The 17,404-nt window shown below is 34.6% G+C and overlaps 1 protein-coding gene across 5 annotated transcripts; it reads right to left on the reverse strand.

The window, feature by feature from the left end:
* Positions 1 to 9,064: 9,064 nt before the first annotated feature.
* On the reverse strand, positions 9,065 to 16,242 carry LOC108347574 (serine/threonine-protein kinase STY13). 5 transcript variants are annotated; one of them, XM_017586908.2, is made up of 8 exons: positions 15,956 to 16,242; positions 15,747 to 15,839; positions 15,321 to 15,546; positions 14,365 to 14,497; positions 13,970 to 14,165; positions 13,094 to 13,218; positions 12,463 to 12,621; positions 9,065 to 9,553 (listed from the first exon to the last, which is right to left on the reverse strand). In XM_017586908.2, the coding sequence occupies exons 3-8, from the start codon at positions 15,530 to 15,532 to the stop codon at positions 9,266 to 9,268; spliced, it is 1,113 nt and encodes a 370-aa protein (XP_017442397.1). In that variant the 5' UTR covers positions 15,533 to 15,546; positions 15,747 to 15,839; positions 15,956 to 16,242; the 3' UTR covers positions 9,065 to 9,265. The 5 variants fall into 5 exon arrangements, with proteins under 5 accessions (XP_017442397.1, XP_017442396.1, XP_017442398.1 ...); XM_017586907.2 differs by having other exon boundaries at positions 15,622 to 15,839; XM_017586909.2 differs by lacking the exon at positions 15,747 to 15,839 and having other exon boundaries at positions 15,956 to 16,241.
* Between the last annotated feature and the right edge of the window lie 1,162 nt (positions 16,243 to 17,404).

Consider the following 17,404-nt stretch of genomic DNA (forward strand, 5'->3'; position numbering starts at 1 on the left):
CCAACTTTGTGTTAGAGTAGAGCAACAATTGAAGAGGAAAACTTTCTCTAAAAGAGACTACTCTGATTCTTCCTACCCTAGGAAAGAGTCCAAGAGGGAGGGTGAACCCTCAAATCAAAATAAGAGGGACCTAGGGAAAAGGAAAAAGAAAAATATCCCTCTAAAGAATCTTCTAAAAATGATAGGGTAAAAGAGACTAAGTGTTTTAGATGTGGTTACAAAGAGCACTATGCTTCTGAGTGTCCTAACAAAAGGTCTACTTATATCCTAGAACATCAAAGTGAAGATGAAGATTCTTCTAGTGATTCAATACTTCCATATCTGAGGAAGAAGCCTTACCATGTGAAGGAGAGTTGTTATTGGTGAGAAGACTTCTTGGAAGTCAACATATAGAACTAGAACAATCACAAAGGGAAAATCTATTCCGCACAAGATGCAAAGTTTTTGAAAACACTTGTTCATTAATTGTGGATAGTGGGTCCTCTTGTAATTGTTGTAGTTCTAGAATGGTGGAAAAGTTGGCCTTAACTACTATTCCTCATCCCAAGCCTTACAAGCTTTAGTGGATAAAAGAGGATGAAGAAATAGTAGTCAAAACACAAGTAAACATACCTATCTCCATTGGAAACTATGAAGAAACAATTTTATGTCATGTTGTGCCAATGGATGTTGGGCATGTTCTACTAGGTAGGCCATGACAATATGATCATAACTCCACTCATGATGGCTACACCAATAAAGTAACTTTTCTCCACAAAGGAAGTACAATAATTTTAATTCCTCTTACACCTCAACAAGTGAAAGAGGATGAAATAAAAATAAAAATGAAAATGAAAATTGAAAAAGAAAGAAAAGAAGAAGAAAGGTTGAATAAACAACTTTCTAAAGGAGAGAAGAGAAAGGAGAAGAAGGTATGCATGCTTTTAAATTCTTCATCCAAAGGTAAAGATCTTGAAATTCCTTCTCAAAAACATCACTTTGTTTCATCATATAATGAAGGGGAATGTTCAAAACAAAGTGAAAGAAAAAATAAAATAAAGGCCAAGGATACTTCTAAGAAAATCTTTTTCAAAGATAAAAGGCCTTCACTCTGTATTCTTTTCTTTGGATACATATTTTAATATTCATCTTTGATATTTGTTGTAGATATATCTTTGATCAAGGAGGGAAGAAGAAGAAGAAGAAGAAGAAGAAGAAGAAGAAGAAGAAGAAGACATTTTCATGTATGGAAGATGGAAGATTCGCGTGAGGCTCTACAGAATATAGCATATAGCTTTAGAGAAAGGAACAAGAGACTGAGATTATGACATTTTCACACCTTCTCTTTTTCTCTACCATCATCACTTTTCTCTTTAAGGTTTTTTTAAATTATCCAATTTTATCCTTAAATACCAACTTTTCATCATTTCAAATGTTGAAATCCCGTCATCGGCTGATCCCACAACACTATTGGAAGTCGAAAATTGTCGTTCGATTCTCACCCAGAGGTTTAGGATCGGTGGGGTAAAGCTCTGTGTGAGGCGGTGATTTCTGCGTAGAAGTTCTATTGTCCTTTTCCAGATTGCTCTGTGTTGTTGATTCGCGAGGAGAAGATGATGCGTTGAAGCTAGTGGCCGATGAAAGGAAGTGCGTCATGATTCATGACGACTGCGAGGTTTGGAAGCGTGAAAATGGTTTTGGTTTAGGGTTTCACAGTAGCATCATTCATTGCCACGTGATTTTAATGCCACCAAGTCATTGTCACATGTTTAACCATTGTACAGTCAACATGCCACCACAACAAATTTAACATCGTGTAGTTTAATGAACGGCAAGGTTAAAATTGACTCAATTTTACAAAAACAGAGACCTAATTGGGATAAAAAAAATACGAGAACCTATTTGAGACGATTCTGCACAAATAAGGACCTCCGAAATGATTAAACCTAATTTTAATTAAGTTATAGTTTGAATTTGTATTGAATGGTACTTTTCCATGTGATTAAAGATTGAAGGAAACATGTTTCTCAATAATTCATTTTTGAAGGTTTTGTTTTAGAAATTATTTTCTAGGATATAAAACTCATTTTTAAGTCAATTTTTTAGTATATTTAGACGTTTAATGATTGAAATCTATGGAGTGCTTTAGAGATAAGAAATACTCAAACCCTAAACCTAGCGTATGCGAAGGTAGTAAGAGTTTACAAGAGAAAGCGACACCAACAACAGTGACCTTTGCGAGAATGAAATTGGTTACTAGTAAGAGGGAGAACACGAGAGCGACATTCAAGTGAAGTGAGAGGAAGAAGACGAGAGCCACGAGAGCAACATACACAATCCAGCTTAAGGGGAGGCTATTGATGTTTGCTTTGTTAGTTCTGTTACTACTCAGGAGTAGTAACAGTTAAGTTAGTTTGTTTAGTACCCTTTTCCCTTTTCCCTTTTCCCTAACCTATTTAAAGGTTAGGGTTTTCCCTTTCAGTTGTAATCAGAAATACAATTACAGAAACAATACAAGTTTTTCTCTTACCTTTGATGAAGCTTTCCTTTCGATCTGCTCTCTTTCTTCCTTCTTGATGCCTTGTTGCAGTGCTGCCATGGAGACCTCGAGGTCTTTCTTTTTCTCTCGCATCAGCCCCGCTTTTCTCATCTAATGTTTGTCTCAAAGCTTCTTGCACGAGATATTACTCTTTCTTGAGCCTTTATGCGTTTTGGCCTTTATTATAACCAAGGGCCTTATTATAATATGGTATCAGAAGAGCAACATGTTTCTTGACCAGTTCTTAGCATGATGGACAACCCAGATCCCACCATTAATCCCTCTAGCCCGTTTTATCTTCATCTTGGAGAAAATCTAGGTATTACTCTCATTTCCAGATTCTTAATGAAACCATTTACTCATCCTGGAGCAGAAATTTGAAAAGAGTTATTCTCTCCAAAAACAAGATTAAATTCATTGATGGCAGTATAAAAAAGCCACCAAGAATTGACCCTTTATTTGAGGCTTGGGAGAGATGTGATACAATGGTTTTGTCCTAGATCATCAAGACCCTTTTACCCCAGATTGCAGAAAGTGTTATCTATATTGACAATGCCAAAGATTTGTGGGAAGCACTTAAAGAAAGATTCTCTAAAGGAGACAACTTCAAGATTTCAGATTTATTACAAGATATCCATTCTATTAAGGAGGGAGAAAGAAATTTCAGCTAATACTTCACTGATATAAAGATTCTTTTGGAAGAATTAGAATCACTTGTTGCACATGTCAAAACCCCTGTACTTGTGATTTGTCTAGAGTCTCTCTAAAATATAGAGAGGTTGAACATGTTATTTGCTTCCTAAAAGGATTAAATGGCACCTAGCAAACTGTTAGGACTCAAATTATTTTGATGGAGCCCCTTCCTAACATCAACAGGGTCTTTTCTCTTCTTATGCAACAAGAAAGGCAAGAAAGACAACATCCTGGAGTTATCAGTCAGAATGACTCTTTCAAAATTTTGGCTAGCACCTCTAACAAACCTAATTAGAAATCTCAAGGTCGTGGCACTGCCTCTCGTGGCCAAGGAAGAGGAAGAGGGAGAAATCCCAATTATGGGAAATAATGTTCCCATTGTCACAAGATGAATCATACAGTTGATGAGTGTTACTCTAAACATGGCTACCCACCATGGTACAAGAAAAATTACCACCAAAACAGTCAGGACAGGGGAAGCCAGAATGAATGAGGTTATGCTAATGCTTGTAAAGATGATTCTACCTCTACCTAGACACAGAATGCTCAACAGGAAAATAGTAGTAATTCTAAGCAAATTTTCACTCCTAAACAAATGCATAAATTGTTAAAAATGATAGAGGGCATTGATAACCCTTCACACAATATTAGTCAAGTGTAGAGAAACACTTATGGGGACAACCAAGGTAATTTCTCTTGGATCATTGACACTGGGGCCACTGATCATGTGACCCATGAAGAAAACACTTTATTACATTTCATAAAATTAAACCCATATATGTTAAACTTCCTAATAATTATGTGGTTACAGCCCAACATGCTGGAACCATTCAAATTTCAAAAAATTTCATCATTTTCAATGTTCTCTACATTCCAGAATTTTCTTTTAATCTTATATCTGTACAAAGTCTAAAAAGGGACTTAAATTGCACTCTAAGCTTTTCTTCTAAGACTTGTCAGATTCAGGACAATTCTACCTTGAAGACAATTAGGCATGCTAATGTTTACAAAGGCCTTTACTATCTGCAATCTTTTCCTATTTTTAGTCAGAATTATGTTCTTAAGTCTGTTCTTTCATGTAAACATGTTAATGATGATCTGTGGCATTATAGATTGGCCATCCTGGTCACAAAATCATAGAACAAATATGTAAAAGTTTTCCTTATGTTCAAATGTCATCTAAAATTGTTTGTGATATTTTCAATTATGCAAAACAACATAGACTTCCTTTTTCCCAAAGCACCACTGTTTCTGCTGACTGTTTTGAATTAATACACTATGATATATGGGGACCTATCTATATTCCTTCTATTCATGGGCATAAATACTTTCTTACTATAGTTGATGACTATAGTAGGCATACTTGGGCTTTTTTGATGCACAATAAAGGTCAAACTAGAGATCTTTTACATAATTTTATTTTAAAAGTTAAGAATCAGTTTGAAAAAAATGTTAAAACTGTTAGATCTGATAATGAACCTGAATTTAACTGTGTTGCTATGTATGATTCTTATTATATTGAACACCAAAAGAGTTGTGTAGAAACTCCCCAACATAATTCTATTGTTCAACGGAAACATCAACACATATTAGATAAAACTCGTAGTCTTCTTTTTCAATCCAGTATTCCTACTGCCTATTGGTCCTATGCTATATCTCATGCCATTTATTTGATAAATAGATTACCTACATCTGTTCTAAATGGTAAGACCCCTTATGATTTGATATATAACACTCCTCCCACCTATTTGAACTTAAAAACCTTTGGTTGCCTATGTTTTGCTTCCGCTTTAGAGCATAACAGACATAAACTTGATTCTAGAGCTAGAAAAGGTGTTTTCTTAGGTTATAAAAATGGTGTTAAAGGATATATCATACTTGATGTTAATACTTGAGAAATATTTTTAAGCAGGAATGATTTTCTATGAGAATATTTTCCCTTACAAGGATCAATAGAATAATGAGACCAATTATGCTGAAAAGGAAATTGAAAGTGTTTTGCCTAATGATTTTTGGTATAGTCAAAATTGTGATGGAACTCAAAATTTTTTTGAGATTGGTAATACTGAGGAGGGATCTGATCATAGTGAAGACACCACCATTGACACTAGTGTTGATCACACTGATGACAGAGAAGACCATAGTTCTAGAAGACCCACTAGAGTCAAAAGGGTCCCCGGATATCTGAATGATTACATCCACCCGGTTAATCATTCCTCATCCAATTCTTTACATGTTAAGAATAATTACAAAACTCCCTATCCTATTTCCAATGTTTTGTGTTATGACTCTTTATCGGAGAAGCACTTAAAATACACATTGGCCATATCTGCCAATAATGAGCCTAAGTCATATAATGAAGTCAAAGAAAACCATGAATGGGTCACAACTATGCAGAAAGAACTCAAAGCTTTGCAAGACAACGGTACTTGGTACTTAACTCAACTCCCTCCTGGAAAAAACTCCATTGGTTGTAGGTGGGTTTACAAGATTAAGCATAAAGCTAATGGCACCATAGAAAGGTACAAAGCTCGCTTGGTTGCTAAGGGTTATACCCAACAAGAAGGTATAAATTTTCTAGTTACTTTTTCACCTGTTGCTAAACTAACCACTGTCAGAATGATTCTAGCCATTGTTGCCTCAAAAAATTGGCATCTACATTAGCTTGATGTAGATAATGTCTTTCTACATGGGGACCTAAATGAAGAAGTATATATGGAACCACCACCAGGGCTGGACATTCATGCAAAAGGTCAGGTTTGTAGGTTAACCAAGTCTCTGTATGGGCTAAAACAGGCTAGTAGATAATGGTTTGATAAGCTATCATCTTTTCTACTCTCTGTTGATTACACTCAATCTAAATCTGACCATTCTCTTTTTATTAAGAAAACATCCACAAATTTCACAGCTCTCCTTATGTATGTAGATGACATCATTTTAGTAGGAGATTCTATCAAAGAAATATACCATATAAAAGCTCTTCTTCATCGTGCTTTCCGGATAAAAAACCTGGGAGAGTTGAAGTATTTTTTAGGCTTTGAAGTAGCCAGATCTAAGAAAGGGATACACCTATGTCAGAGGAAATATGCTCTGGACATTCTTGAAGAGACAGGGATGTTGGGATCCAAGCCCTGCACTACCCCTTTTCTAAGTGACACCAGTTCCTTGTATAGAAAAGAGAATTACTTGACCAATCCCAACTCCTATCGCAGACTAATAGGAAAGTTACTTTATCTCACTAACACTAGACCTGATCTATGCTTTCTGTTAATCTTCTTAGTCAATTTGTTCATCCTCCTACTGATTATCATTATCGGGCTTTGCAGCACATGCTTAGATACATTAAGTCCAGTCCCTCGCAAGGCTTCTTCTTTGCTGCTGATTCACATATCCAGATTAAAGCTTTTAGTGACTCGGACTGGGCAACTTGTCCTAATACTAGAAGATCCACCACTGGATTTTTCATCTTCCTAGGGTCCTCTCTTATATCGTGGAAAACTAAGAAACAAAATATTGTCTCCAGGTCCTCTACCGAAGCAGAATATCGAGCCCTGGCTGCCATAGTATGTGAAATTCAATGGATTTCTTACATCCTACAAGATCTCAATGTTGAGACCACTACCGTTGCTGCGCTTTATTGTGATAATAAGTCTGCCAGACACATTGCTCACAATCAAAGCTTTCATGAAAGAACTAAACATATTGAGCTCGACTATCACATTGTCCGCGAGAAGATTCAAGCTAACCTTCTTCATCTCCTACCTATTCGCTCAAATGAACAACTCGCTGACATTTTCACTAAGCTTCCGCACCACGTGTGTTTCCAGTTTATTATTCCTAAGCTTGGATTGATGAACATACACAATCCAACTTAAGGGGAGGCTATTGATGTTTGCTTTGTTAGTTCTGTTACTACTCAGGGGTAGTAACAGTTAAGTTAATTTGTTTAGTACCATTTTCCCTTTTTCCTAACCTATTTAAAGGTTAGAGTTTTCCCTTTCAGTTGTAATCAGAAATACAATTACAGAAACAATACAAGTTTTTCTCTTACCATTGATGAAGCTTTCCTTTCGATCTGCTCTCTTTCTTCCTTCTTGACGCCTTGCTACAGTGCTGCCATGGAGACCTCGAGGTCTTTCTTTTTCTCTCGCATCAACCCCGCTTCTCTCATCTAATGTTTGTCTCAAAGCTTCTTGCACGAGATATTACTCTCTCTTGAGCCTTTATGCGTTTGGGCCTTTATTATAACCAATGTCTAATTATAATACTTATGCTTATTTTTATGGATAAAAAAAATGTGCTTTGAGAATAATTTTTAATGAAAATATTATATTTAGTAATAAGGTTCTTTTAACCTATGTAGATTTAATTCAAATTATGAAAGGATGAGGTTTCACAAGTGGTGATTTTGTTTGAGAAATGGAATTTTCATAACCTACACTTTTAAGTGATTAAAAGTCTATTATGCGTATTGGTATACTAAAAATTCTTAACATTAAATTCTAAAAACTATTAAATTTGCGAATTATAAATGTTACTAAGTTTTGGTTTTTTCATATCTTGCTCAAGTAAGGCAATTTCTCCTAAACAAGCTTTTAGTTAAAAATAAGTATTTAATTATAGAGCTCTTTTTTTCAAAGAATTGAGTAATAGTTAAGTAACAACTCATTGAGTAAGAAGAAGACCAAGAAAATATTTATTTTATGGAAAAATATTTCTCAGTTAAGAGTATATCTTTTAAATGATTTTTCCGCATGTTTTGAAACACATTTTGACTTGCTCAACTATTATTTAAAATGTTGAGATTGTAATAGTGACAAAAAATTATTAATTCTTTTTTATAGTTATTAGTAGTTAATGACCTAAAATGATTTGATGAGGTATATTAAAAAATTGTGTGATAGGCGTAATTTGACCTTTAACTATAATATAAGTATTGAATTACAAATCTATAATATATATATATATATATATATATATATATATATTAATTATTGATAACCTAAATGTATTAGGTGGTAAAAGTTAATAAAGATTATTGGCCACCAAGGCTTAATTAATAAGGTTTTATTTCAACTTTTTGAATTCATGTTTATCTAATTATTTTGTTTTATCTAAGTGTTCAGGCAATTTATCTAACTGTCCACCCAAACTTGAATGCATTCAATACAACTTTTTTAATATCCTTTTTCTTTCAATATATATTTTTAGTATTTACTTTCAAATTGAATATCAAAAACTTTTTAAACATTATTAGAAATTAAAAGTAATCCTATATCATAAAATAAAAATGTTTTTTGTAAATCCAAAATTTAATCTATTTTTTAAACGTATCTATTCCAAATTTTAAATATAATATAATTTATGTATTAAAAAGAACTCAAAATTGTAAACTTCAATACAAAAAAGAACATTCATTCTATATATCATCCTAAAATAGTAAATCATCCACTCATTATGATTGGCAACAGACGTATGAGATCAAAAACTCCACAAAATACTAGCTCAAAAATTTCAGGGTCTCACTTTTAACATCACCACACATCAAAAGAGAAAAAAAAATTCTAGTTATGGGGGAAAATGCAAAAACAAACTAGTGTTCTTTAAACCTGTGGTATACTTAACAAACCAGTAACATTCAGATCAAAGAAGCAATGTGCATCATCATCATCATATGCACAATAATCACATAACTTTCAAAATTGACATTCAGTCAATTAACAGAAACAAATTATTAAACACTCCTTGGATACAACTACTACACAATGTGTTGCTTCACTGTGATTAAAAACATGTCTTAGAAAGGAGGCAAAAATCTAATCCAACTTGTACTTATACAAAAGATCAACTGCATAAAATAAACAAGCCTTTATTTTTCCTTACTCTTTCAAAAGTTAATCATCGTATTCTACACTTCTGTTGGACATGTTACATCCCTGTAGTTGTCACCTTAGATATAATTACTTGTAAATGCATTAAACTTTATAAGTACTATGAGAAGAACTCTTTTATCTACAACAAAAGGAAGGTTCTTCAAATTTACAACTCACACTATCAGCTTTTGGTCCTCTTCGAAGAAAAAAGGTGGCGAATAAATGAAAACTTTACTTTATTTCGCGTAGAAAAGTCAGTTATTGTGCCATTACTTGTCACGGCCTCAGGTTCGTCGTCCGGTTCAGGTGGTGCTGAAAATGGTGGTGGTTGGAGAGTGAGGATGAACTTATTAAGCATGCGGATAATCTGACTGAAGCTTGGTCTCATGTTAGGATCTTCAACCCAGCATGATTGAATGATGAACGCAAGATCAGGAGATATGTCTTCAGGAAGGTTAGGCCTCTCTTGCTGCAATGTCAAATGGAAACCATGTTATGCTTAGCAAGAAATTCAATGCCATGTAAGGTGAGTTACAAAAGAAAAAGGTATTATTTATATAAATATGGACAATTAAAGAACAAATTTTGAGGATTTTGTGCAAAAAAATATGGACATTTTTTTCCATCTTGATGAATATCTTGTCAGTATTTACATTTGGGTAACTCTTGTCATAAATATTACTCCAATATTTCAACTACAGAGCATAAATAAGGAATCTTAAGCTCTAGATATCATATTGAATATAGTGAAAACTATATATGAGATTAATCTCCCTTATGTTGAATATATACACATGATACTCTATTTATAATAGAAGAAATATGGTCTAAACCCAAAATACAAATAAGGAATAATAAGAAACTAATTAAAAAAAGATAAAGATAAGATAAGCTAATATATCTAACAACTATAACAATTGGAGTATTTAAATGAAAGCTCTTCTTAGGTCCCAAGACAATTGGGAGGTGGTGGAAAATGGTCACGAAGAACACACACCACAAATTTTTCAAATGCCCATATGAATGCATTGGTGCTCAAAGCACAAGGCAGCCTTGTACGTATTGTATCAAGCTAATGACTCTAACTTTGAGAAGATTTAAGTGTCAAATCTTCAAAAGAAGCATGGAACATATTGGAGAAAGCATATAGGGGGATGACCGAGTAAAGGAGGTCCAACTTCAAACACTAAGAGGCGAGCTAGAAAGCATGAAGATGAAAGAGACAGAAGGAGTTTTCGAGTACATTACACAGGTAGAAATTGTGGTGAACTAGCTCAACAAAAATGGAGAGGAGTCCCAAGATAAGTGGGAGGTGGTGGAAAATGGTAACAAAGAAGAACCAACACACACCACAAATTTTTCAAATGCCCATATGAATGCATTGAAATCAACGCGCTCGAAGGACAAGGCAACCTTGTACGTATTGTATCAAGCTATTGATGAGTTTGACTTTGAGAAGATTGCAAGTGCCAAATCTTCAAAAGAAGCATGGGATAGATTGGAGAAAGCATAAAGGGGATGACCGAGTAAAGGAGGTCCAACTTCAAACACTAAGGGGCTAGTTGGAAAGCATGAAGATGAAAGAGACAAAAGGAGTTTTCGAGTACATTACTCAAGTAGAAACTATGGTGAACTAGCTCAACAAAAATGAAGAGGAGTCCAAGAACCTGTCAATGCTCTCGGTTGAAGAGCTTGTTGGGTCTCTTAGGGCGCACGAGCAACGGAAGAAGAAGAAGGCGCAGCCACTTGATCAAGTACTCCAAACAAAAGCAATAATCAAAGAAGGGAAAATGGCCTATATTAAAAACACTCAAGGCAAAGGAAGATGTCAAGGTGGTAGAGGAATCAGTCATGGTGGTGGAGGCTGTGGAGGACAAAAAGAATTGAAAGAAAAAACCACCAATACAATTGGTGCGAATGAGGGCAAGGTCGAGATTGGTGGAGAGGAGGTCGGTTGACCAACTCAAATGTTGAATGCTTTAAATGTGGAAAATATGGTAACTATGCAAAGGATTGTAACTTGAATAGGTGTTACAACTATGGTAAGGTCAGGCATTTTGGTAAAAATTATCGATCTTAGGATAGAAGGGAAGAGATGACCTACCTTCTCACAGATGTCAAAGAGGAAGATGTTTTATTGATGATGACACATAGCTTCGGTGCCGAGCACATGAAATTGAACAACTTTGCAAGACATCTAAGCAAATTGGATAGCTCTATGGGGCATTTGGAAAGCTCACATAGCTTGGTGGGGGCACTGGATAGTTCAGATAATTCAAGATGATCAACATAGTCAGGAATCAGGGACAAGATTGTAGTGTTGCAACGCAAGGGCCATGAATTGGTGAACAAGATGCCACAAGGAAGGAGGAGATCAAGAAGCTGATGGCAAAGCTTGACAGTTTGCGAAGTGACAATGCAGTGAATAGCAAGAAAATTGAGAAGATGCAACAAGAGGCGGAGAAGGCGACCGAGGTTATCGGACAAGGGTTATAGATCTGGAGACGGACGTGGCAAGGCTATAACACGATATGATATTAGAGATCAATCGTTTCATTGTGCAACACACATAAAGAGTGTGGATGGAGCTCAAGGAGCAACAAGTGAGAATGTTGGTGAAGGCGATACAAGAGGTAGTAGCGAAGAAACTTAAGTAAAAAGACCAAGAGATTCAGTTCCCAGGGACGTTCAATTAGGTGCTTCAAGAAAGAGTGAAGAGTCTCAGTGAGGAGAATAAAATATGGAGAGGAAAATTGGAGAAGGTTACTACTGAGAACTGAGTTGGAGGAGTCAAGTTGGGTGAGCAACAACAGCGACATGCAGAAGAAGTGTGCAGAAATAGAAACCAATATGATGGCCTTGTGCGAAGAAGGATGTGCAAAGAGTTTGGGGACAATCATTGTAAGGAAGAAGAAACAGATAAGAAAAGGGTTGAAAGTTGCAATGGCCAGCGGTGGCAACAAGGTCTACAGGAGTTATTGTTGTGGTGGCTATAATTATCTATGTGTGCTGTGGGATTTCATAGGGTCAAAGAGTGAACAATCAACAATTGGAAAAGGAGTTAGTGCACGTGTAAGTCAAGATGAAGGAAAAAAAACATTTAAGTTTAAGGAGAAGTTTTGTTGGGTTTGAAATAAACTTAAATATATTAGCCATTGGAGTCTTATGGATAGTTAATGTGTGGTCGTTTTTAATAATTTTTGTTTGTTGAGTATAACGGTCAGGAATATGTTAGTCTATCAATTGTATTGTTATGAACAACAACAAAGGTGAATCAGTTTTTTCACAAAGTAAATTTGTTGTCTACATACAAGCATTTGTAATTTGCATAACATGATAACCAGTTATGGATGACCAATCTTAAGCGAAATTTAATACCTTAAATGCGGCAGCATAAGCAGCCTGTAAATTGGACATTCCTTCAAAAGGCATGCGATTTGTTAGTAGCTCCCACAAAACAATTCCAAAGCTGTAGACATCAACCTTATTGTTGTAATGCTTTTTCTCCCCTTGACGCAATGTCACTGTACTGTACAACTGGGAAAACACAAGCAATCATAAAAAATATCTTCACAAAAAAAAATACATGAAGGTCAGTGTTACAACTATAATGTCAGCGGAATGGAACCTTACTCAACTAAAAAAACGAAACAACTATAATCACCCTACAGGTTACTGCCAACATCCACCATGATTCAATGTAACGATTACACAGAATCCATGAAGAAATACACGAACTCTATCAGATCATGACTGATAAACAGCTTTGTTTATCTTGCTTGAAAACCCCAACAAATCTAAACTCAAATACTCCTTGTGCATTGCCAGTGTGTAGTGCACTGCGTATTGGTTTAGGACTGTACAACCTGATGAGTGTTCATTTCAAGTCAGTCTGCCACTCATCTGTCTTATATCACATTAGTACAAGCTTTTCTGAACACTTCAGTGAATTTTTTTTTTCATTAATTGTAGCAGAATGATAACATGTTGTTCATAAGGCACAACGCACCTCGGGTGCCATCCAACGGTAAGTTCCAGTTTCTGCAGTCATCATTTCGGTCACAGATTCTTCTCTTGCCAGGCCAAAATCAGCAAGTTTAACCGACTTCTGGTTTGCCGTGAGCAGCAGATTGTCTACATGGTAGCAATTTGAAAACAATAGTTCAAGTGAGTCAGACTATGAATACTAGAAATTATATAAATCTATTTCAAACTTAATCATTAATGTCAAAAACTACAATGATTAGCTGCCATAAAAGCAAAAGTTCCAATCCAGAAATACAAGGTACTCTACCAAATGAACAGTTTCCTCTTTATGATTTCCAGAGAGATACTCATAGGGTGACCTTAAAGAGGCTCAAAAGAAATAAGATTAAGTGGTTAAAGGATTTTATAGGCTAAAGTCAAAATATTATTTAGTTTATATTGTAATTCCTTCATGTTAGATCACACTTGTAGAGTTATCATATACTTGTTGGTATTTTTAAGGCTATATAACTGTATTCTTTATATCTATCAATCATGAATGAAGAATATGAATGTTCATGTTATAGCTTCTCTTTAGCTTTAATGGTAGCTTTTAGGTATTTTACAGTAGCTTAGATTTAGCTTCCAATAAGATAGCAAAGAAGCTTCAACAAAAATTATAACCACGAAGGAAATTTGGCTACTGAAAATAGCAGTACAGAACAGATTCTGCAACTAGATAAATGTATGGTGCACACCGAGAGCACCATAAGAAATAACAAATCTAAGGTACCAGAGCTCCCAAATCATATTCTAATTTTTAAATAAGAAAGAAATTTTCTTTAGTTCCTTCAATGATATATATGACTAACACTCTACAGTACCAAGAGTAACATGTTTTAAATTAAAGGGTACCTACCAGGCTTCAGATCTCTATGTATGATTCCATTGGCATGTAACCAATCCATGGCCAGAGCAATATCAAGGGCAAACTTTATAGCCACATAAAGCTCTAATTGTTTAGGGCGTATAGTGATCAGATATCTTCGCAGTGACAAACCAGGTAACATCTCTGTAACAATAACCATCAGAGGATCCTTACAAGCTCCAATAAACTGGAAGAAACAAAGAAATGCATTATCTTCAGAAACAGGCATCTATTAGTCCTACAGCAGCATAAAGATCAAAAGACCATAATATACACGTTACACTATACATAGATAAGTCTTCAATGAAACAAACGATACAAAGCAGATACAGTTATAACATTTGATGATATGCTGATATATCCCACATACAAAACACACTACTCACCTTCACAAGATTCTCATGGTGGACACGAGACATCATATTAACTTCGCGAGCAAAACGATTCTCCCGTGAAACTCTTTCTTCTAAAGTACTCCCACGATGCAGAACTTTGATAGCAACAATCCGTTCTCTGTACCTGGAAAATTATTAACCTACACCTACATAAACCAGCACTCCAGCTGCCAGAAAACCACTTGAAGTATACACATAATTGTACATTTGAATCCACCATACCATAGCAACATTGTCTTTTTCTAATGCATCCACAATTATTAACATTGGAATAAAAGTCAAATTAAGAGTTGGAAGCTATCCATTAAAATCTCCATCTTTATATGGAACTTCACACGTGTTGGGAAACCCGTTACAAAACTAGAAATCACGTCAGTTATGCTACAGAATGTGGAAGCTGTAACTACTTGCTTCACATTAGATGTGAAAAACCATATCTGAAGTTCTTTTTTATCTTAAACCATAGTAAACATTTACTTTTAAGTGATATCCACCATCCGAACACAATTCCAGTAGACATTACAATACAGTTATGATTGAGTGTTAGCTTAACTGATTGCAGGTTAATACACAATTGCACATAGGGAGTTATAAGGTTGATTTAGTGGGTTTGGAAGAGAGGGTGGGAGAGATGGTGAGCTCAACTCCCCCACTAACAAAATACGAAAAATTGGCATTTGCCGATAAAAAGAAAAACACAATTGCACATAATTCCAGTAGATATCACCATACAGTCATGATTGAGAGTTAGCTTAGCTGATTGAAGGTTAATACACAATAGTCACACTACTACTAGGTCTTACATGTAAGAAAAATTATCACCTTTAACTGGTCTTCTGACCAATTCTTCACACGAATTAACAAACTAAAAATAATCAATAAATGGGAAAAAAAGTTACTACAAAAAATTGAAAAATTTAGGCAGTTCAAGGCTTTGCCACACTGACCTTCCTTCATAAACTCTTCCATGAGCTCCCTCGCCAATTTCTGACCCAATAAACAATAGCTTGGGGTCAATCAGAAGACTTTCATCAATTGTTAGCGGTTCATCTTCTATTGAACCAATGTTTTGCCTCGCTGATTTTGATTTCAATGCAACAGAACTATTTTCATATTCCTTCTCTTCTCTTTCCCCTTTGTTCCTTTCTCTGCAACTCATGCTGCAACCTTAAACTATAACCAAGCCCTCATTTCAATACATACCAAGAATAAGAAATAAAGACTCTCAAAATCCAACAACAAACCCACCTCCCCTGAATAATCGTTCCAACATAAACACACCTCCAAAGTAAATGGAAAATATAAATAAACAAAATTCCTCTAACAGCTCACAATCCCCTCCATCCAAAATCAATCATCCACTGCCACCCCACCTCAAAAAAATAGTAAAAACCGAATCTTTCTCATAGGTTGTGTTCACCCATGTAGCACGTTCCCCTCTTTCAAACCTTTGCTTCAATGAGAAGCTGGCCACCGTTTGCAGTTCATTCAAAGAAACCCATCAAATAAAAATAAAAAAAATCACACAAAAAAGTATATTGAATGAAAAAAAGGAAAAAAAAAAAAAGAGAAAGTAACTTACAACAGACGAAAAGCAAATTTTTCAGCCAAAATTAACCACACCCAACAAAATCCCTCCAAGTTTATGTTCTAAAACTGTCTCAAAACACCCCAAGTTAACTGCAAGTGAAGAGTAAGTAGGAATATTCGAGTTAACTTTCTCTCTCTAAAAAGGGGTGGTTTTGGTCGTGAGTCTTCTCTCTCTACCCCCAAGTTGGAAGTGGGAAGAAGACATGTTGATTCGGACCAGGGAGGGTTGAAAGTGTATCCAAAAATGTAGTGTTCGGTGACAGGTGATGTTTGGGAAGACGAAAAAACCAAAAGTGAAATGTAAAATGTGATAAATAATGAGGCATTGTCATATGAAAGAAAAACACGTGGATTTAGGAAAACGATGTTGCCAATGTGGACGTTATTGGTGGAATCAGTGTGGACAGATATCACCATTACGCCGGCTCGGCTTACGCGGCTCCCCGCTTCTTATCCATAACATTTTGCCACGTGCACCTTTTACATTTCACTCTTCTAGAAACTTGGACTACACTTTTTAATATTTTCTTTAATAATTATTATTCGTCTCACGTGCTTTTCTAACTCCCTATAGTTATAGCTTAAAATAATTCAAATTGGTTGTTCTCAAATTTTAGATATAATATTAGCTTATGTTTTAAATTTATTCTCAAATTAATTATTTCACTCAATAAAACTAAAATATTTGTTAAAAATATTTTTACTTTATTAAAACTGTTTTAAAAAATCTTGTTTTATTTAGTACATGTATTGTGAAATAGGGGTAACCCTGTTCTTTACCATTGTTATATTTTCTAGTTACAAAATAACTGTAGATTTGAACTTTTTATATACAGAAATACTAGTAAAAGATTAAATAAATAAAAAATAGATAGGACGGTTGTTTGGCCGTAGTTATTTTTCTATTTTATACATGTAAAATATTAAAATTTTAAAAAAAAGTAAAATTCAGAAAAATTATATTATTCTGTGACATTATTTAAAAGTAGTAACTATTTAATTATATAATTTATAATTATTTAAATATTAAATATTTATAAACTAAGTTTTAATTATTAATTTTAATAAAATAATATAACCTAGTAACTTTTGATCAAATATATTAATTAATCAATTACAATTTGAAAGATATTTATATTCTCATCAAATATACATTTAAAAATATTTAGTCTAGGGTAATTTGTATTTCGTTGGAAATGCACAACATGTTCTTTACGTCTATAACACAATCATTTCATAATATTCTGAAATTATTTTGGAGTTATATATTGGACATGACATGAAAATGTAATTCAATTCACTGCTTAGATTCCAATGTTACTTTACTTCTTTGCTTGAAAATCTTGGTAAAATTTTGAAGTTTTGAAAATATAGACTAATAAGTAAAATTATGTGGAGTTATAAGATAATTTAACATAATAAGTATTATTTCTAAACTACC

This window comes from Vigna angularis, chromosome 9 (genome assembly GCF_016808095.1).
Source record: "Vigna angularis cultivar LongXiaoDou No.4 chromosome 9, ASM1680809v1, whole genome shotgun sequence".
Classification (NCBI taxonomy): Eukaryota; Viridiplantae; Streptophyta; class Magnoliopsida; order Fabales; family Fabaceae; genus Vigna; species Vigna angularis.